The 6152-nt window shown below is 36.6% G+C and overlaps 1 protein-coding gene across 1 annotated transcript in view; it reads left to right on the top strand.

Moving 5' to 3' along the window:
- Positions 1–941: 941 nt before the first annotated feature.
- Positions 942–6152, top strand: part of rtn4rl1a (reticulon 4 receptor-like 1a) — a 106949-nt gene continuing 101738 nt past the window's right edge. The window contains exon 1 of the mRNA XM_079861361.1: positions 942–1482. Within this exon, the coding sequence (XP_079717487.1) occupies positions 1470–1482 (13 nt within the window). The 5' untranslated portion in view covers positions 942–1469. The remainder of the gene's footprint in view (positions 1483–6152) is intronic.

Here is a 6152-nt window from a genome sequence, read left to right as displayed (position 1 = left end):
CTTTAGCGCATGATTACAATTCTTAAAAAAATCATGTTATGATAAATATAATGACCATTAATGTCCGTATTAGTTAGCTTAGCATAGCATAGCATACAGATACCCCAAATAGCCTAATAGCTTTATACACGCATTTTCACTTGTCCTACATGTATTTACAATCATCTTTAAGGTGATTACATGTTAAATTAAGTGTTAAATGTCCAAATATTTCAGTCAATAAGAATGTAATGATGTTCAATTATTCACTTATAGGCTATTATTTTTATTATTAATTAGGCTAATTAACAGTTTATCAAGTTTTTTTTAATGCGAATATAACCTATACATATTTTCAAATGATTATTGTACGTATATACCCAGTCTATGGTATATACTTGTAACACTTTATTTTACAGTGTCCTTGTTACATAATGTTACATGTTCTTACCATAGCAATAACAGTAAATTATGCATAATTATGCAACTAACCTTCAACCAAATCCTAATCCTACCCTAACCCTAAAGTAAGTACATAGTTAATTAATATTACTCAGTACTTAGATAAATAATTACACTGTAACACAGACACCTTAAAATAAATAAAGTGTAACCCTTTATTTTAAGGTGTTGTTACAGCGTAATTATACACTTACTGAATAATATTAATGAACAACATATACTTACTATAGGGTTAGGATTAGGATTTGGTTGAGGGTTAGTTGCATGTAATTATGCATAATTTACTGTTATTACTATGGTAAGTACATGTAACATGTAACAAGGACACTGATTTGTTATGACACTGCAGAACCGCTATGATTCATTTTAATTTGTGAGCTGTTCATTGAACTGATTCATTAAAAAGATTCGATTCAAAAGAATGGTTCTTTCCCAAATCGGGCATCGCAGATCCCCTCCCCGACACCTTCCTCCAGTAGTGCTCCAGCTTTCCGACTCCTGAGGAGAGAGACACTCACCGGCGCCTGACGTCCGTTAACCACCAGAGCATCTCTGGCATCCAAACGCTGTCACTTAAACAGAACAGTAATTTGACTCATCGTTAAAGTGGTATACGGCACCACAACGCTGTTTTCCCGTCACACCGACTGATATTGTACAACTTTAAATGCTGTTGTTATGGCTATCTGAACGGTTTTAGAGGCAGTTATAAGTGCTAAACTGATGCTTACATGAAACATTTTTGGCTACGATCTCTTGGAGTCATCTCTCTTTAAAAAAAAAAAAAAAAAAATCTCGGGATTTCTGTGAGACTTCCATGTCGGCGATGTTGTTTTCCATCTTAATCGATACCTGAGACCAGGGGTCAAGAGTTAAGAATTTGTATTTGGTGCGGATCGCCTCACGTTTGAAGATCATTAAAACAGATCAAACTTTTATCACATATGACACGGATTATTAAAGATGAGACGCTTATTTTGACTATCACAGTGGGATAAAGTACAGCGCATCATCACCGCACCTTCAGGATGTTCCGGCGAGGTAAGATCAACATTTTAGATTATATAATTGCGTTTTTGGTGCATTTCAAGCAGATGCGTGATGCTGAAAGTAGGTTACATTTCTATTCATTGCGCGCGTGACTCTTGCACGCGCATCCGAGTTTATTTATCAGAAACTCTTGACGAGGTTTTAACCAGGTTAGTTTCAGGTTTGTCTGGCTCTTTATGCTTTGGACTGTGCGCTGATGAAATATTAATACACAGCACGTAATATTATTATTAAAAATAGACAAGCGATGCCGCACTGCAGCTGACAACTACTAGAGCTTAGGCTACTTATTTCACGTGCTTAACTAGTACCCTAAACACACAGATCTTTATTAGACTAGAGAGACGGTGCATGGCGACAGTCTCCCATGGGACCAGTGTTTGTGAACACTTATGCTGCCTCAGACACACACCAAATGATAGACGCGTGTATTTACTGTCTTGCTCAATATATGGTACAGAAAATGTGGCATATGAACTGTGATTTAAACTACAGAATAATTCAAGAAACATCCAGGTCATGAAAATGAATGGATCAACCCAAGTGTGTCCACAGAGAGGTGCTGTTTTACCTTTAGTAAGCAGCCATGTATGTCACTCAAAATACATTTTTGCTGTGCTTTTAACTTTAGTAATCGTTGTTGTTGTAATTAGTTGTAGCTAATTACTTTGGATGCTCATTTGAGTAATTTAGAGTGTTCTTGGTGTGCTCTCACACACAAACACAAACACACACAGACTTCTGAAGCTATATTCGGAAGAACCACTCAAAAACAAATGGTATTTATGAAGTCAGTCATATTTACTTTATATCACACCTAACCTCACATAAAACATGTTCCATTATTAGATCTAAAGCTAAAACTATTTGGCTGTTTATGGAAATTTCAGATTGCGATGACCAACTTGTAGTCAGACATTTTCAAACCGCTACCTTTACACACACAGGCCTTTGAAGCTACATAAGCGAAGACCTCTGCAATCATTTTCATATTAAGATAACATAGCATAGCCTACCCCTAAACGCAACCCTCACAGAAACCACACTCTCAGAAAATAAAGTACATAATTGTAGCTTTAGGTGTACAATGGCTTGTCACTGGGGCTGTACCCTCAAGGGTACCACATATATACCTTTTAATGCTTTTTGACCCTCAAAAAGGTACATGTACCTTGAGGTCCAATAATAAGCCCTATGGGGTACATTAGTGTAGATTGTACCTTGGGGGACAGAAATGGACTACTGTACCCCTATTTCTGACAGCGCAGTTGATATACATAATTTGGCTTATTTATAAGCCTTTCAAATAACGAGAACCACTTAAGATGTCCTCACAAGTCAGTTTTTGACATATTTGTGAACACATTTTCAAAAACTCATCCTTACCCACACACAAATCAATTTTAATTAAAATATCTTTCAATAACAGCTACGTTCATTTGCATATTTAATTTTTGTCAGCAGCTTTAAAGCTTGCTATTCTGCTATTATGTACGTGCCTAAAAAAAACCTTCTCCATCCAGTTATTTTTTCCTCTGAGGAGTGACAGTGGAGTCATAACACTTTTACTAATGCTCAGCCTGGAGCTTCAAACCAGCCTGCTCTGGGAACTGCTTCCTCATTTTCTTCTCATTACAAAAGAATGTGTGGGTTTGAGTTGAGGCAAGAGATGGGATGGAGAAAGAGAGAGGGGGGATTTGTTTGTGCGCTTAAATCATTCTGCATCAGCTGTGGCACTGAGCCCCTCCTCAACGCAAACACACAATAACAGACAATAAAATGATAAGTAGTTATGACTGTTTATTGTTGCCATTCCTAGCAGTAGGGGTCTATGCTTACAGCCCCGGGGTACAGAAAAGGGTCTGGGATGCATAATAATATGGAGCAGCACAGATGTGTTTACAGGAAAGCTGCATGTCTTCGTCAAATAGCCGGGTTTCTACTAGACTCTGGGCTGGTGACACACTATAGGTCAACAAAATTTAGTCTCAGATGCCATTTGTGAATTTAGCATATTATATTTCGATATTTATGCATTTGGCAGACTCTGTCATCCAAAGAGGCTTTGTTCGAGGTATACTTGTTATTGGTTTACGCTTTCCCTGCATGAACCCATGACCTTGGCATACTGTAACAGTTGAGTGAAATGCCAGACAGACAGTCAGACAAGTAGGTAGATAGGTGGTCATATGTAGTTTGATCGATATACAGACAGACAGACAGACTGATAGATAGAGAGACAGACTGACAGTTAGTCATATATGTATACAGATGAATGGATAGATGGACGGATGTACAGATAGATGGATGGATAGATACGTAGACAGTTAGGAGTTATATATGTACATGGATGGATGGATGGATGGATCTAGACCAGATAGATAGATAGATGGATGGATAGATACGTAGACAGTTAGTAGTGATATATGTACATGGATGGATGGATGAATATCTAGACCAGATAGATGGATGGATGGATAGATAGATGAATAGATAGATAGATACATAGACAGTTAGTAGTTATATATGTTAATGGATGGATGGATATCTAGACCAGATAGATAGATAGGCTAGATGGATAGATATCTAGATTAGATAGATAGACAGACAGACAGACAGACATAGATATATATATATATATATAGATTGATAGATAGATAGATAGATAGACAGACTGATAAACTGATATCATAATGTACATTTATGAATGGATAAATTGATGGATGATGTATAGATATATAGGCAGACAGACATACAGACAGACAGACAGACAGACAGGTATTGTCACAAAGATTTTATTTCCATAATGTGTTGAAACAATATATTCAACTAAAAACATGTAGGGTCTTGATTTTGTCTTTTAGGAATCAACATGCCAAAATGACATTGCGGGTGTGAGGCTGAAAAGTAAGAGTGCTTGGTAGTGATGAAAAGTTAAGACATTAAGGATCAGGTCAGGTAAATAGCTCCTTTAGGTAACAAGGGCACATTTTTTATATTTATATATATATATATTTACAGTGTGCTCTGGGTACCATGTACGAAAAACATAGCTTTTTATAAGCGACAAAATTCTAAATTCACGCTTTCTTTCCCTAACGCTACTTGCAGCCTTCATCTCATCCCCACAGAACCGTAAGATGGAGATGTTAAGTGTACACGAGATGATTCTGCTGGCCAAAAGACTCGTGTTTTTTTTTTTTTTTTGGCAGGTGAGATTGTGGATTTGAAGCAGCAGGAGCCCACTGGCTGCTTGCTGTAATGAGCCTGTTTCTTTTTCTGGCCACTTCTGCGATACCCTATCTTAACCCCAGATTGCTCCAGGTCCTCTACAATATGGCACCTCCATTTCCATTATCCCTCCACCTGGGTGAGAGCCTCAGCCTCGGAGTAGAAGCAGCGCAGATTAAATTAAGGTTTGAAACACACAAAAATCTATTGGCTGAAGCGCAGGCAGGAAACAGGAGGCTACTTACCATACAAAGTGCTACTGGCTGGGCAGTGAGCCGGTGCAGCTCGTTGGCCCATTTTAATAGCTTGTTCAGTTGAAAGCTCGTTTAGTCAGAGATCTTACAGGCAGCCAGAAAGAAATGATTCCACGTACACCCCCCACCTGTGGCGGAGAAAATCTCTCTCAAACCTACTCTTAATGATGATTCAGTGCAAGTGTGTGTGAATACTGCACTCCTCACTCTATAATTTAGAAACATTTCTAGGTTTGTAGGTGTTTGTGGCCAGAGGCAGGCGTGCATGTGGCCAACCATTAGCATGTGGAAAGCACACTGTGTTCACTAAAATATCACTGTAAGTGACTGTTCAATTTGTAAGTGATTAAGATACTCAAAATGATTGTTCAACAGGTCTTAAAAATAATATACAGCTGACAACCGGATCACAGCTGCAGAGCCTTGCAATGTTATGCAACATAAACAAATAACGTTTCGAACATCTCACCTATGCAGAACGTTAAAAAATTGACGCGAGTGATGTAATTGAATCATAACGCTTAAAAGGGATAGTTCACCTAAAAATGAAAGGTGTGTCATAATTTACTCACCCTCATGTCGTTCCAAACCCATACAACTTTTTCGGAATATCTTCTTTTGTCATCAATAGAAGAAAGAAATGAATACAGTTTTGGAAAGACATGAGGATGAGTAAATAATGACAGGTTATTAATTGTTGGGGAAACTATCCCTTTAATATGGCTATCGGAATGGAAGCCCTGCTTTTTTCAGTTAAAAAGTAAATTGCCATTTAATTGTTTAGTTTAGAGTGTATATGCATATTGGAACAGCCTAAAGAATAACATTGTTTAACATAAACAAATTATGATACCAGTGTTGTCAGATTTTTAATTGCTGATTTGAAATACCTACATATTATATTATATCGTTTTTTGTGATTTTTTTAATATATATATATATATAAAAATTATTATTATTAAAATCTTTTACAAAATAAGAAATAAAAGAGTATTTAAGAAAAATAATATAAAAGTAATAATTTAATTTTACAGTACAACTATAGAATGACAATATAATATTTAATAATATTGCCACTCTTCATTCTAAATCACGTAGCACATGTATTTATTTAATTAAATCACAGCCTTTATAATCGCAATTTTATATTTTGATTCATTGAGCAGTCCTAATATA

The sequence above is a fragment of the Squalius cephalus genome (assembly GCF_949319135.1).
Source record: "Squalius cephalus genome assembly, chromosome: 24".
Lineage (NCBI taxonomy): Eukaryota > Metazoa > Chordata > Actinopteri > Cypriniformes > Leuciscidae > Squalius > Squalius cephalus.
Note: the sequence above shows the minus strand (reverse complement) of the source record. Positions and strands in the feature narration are given on the sequence as shown.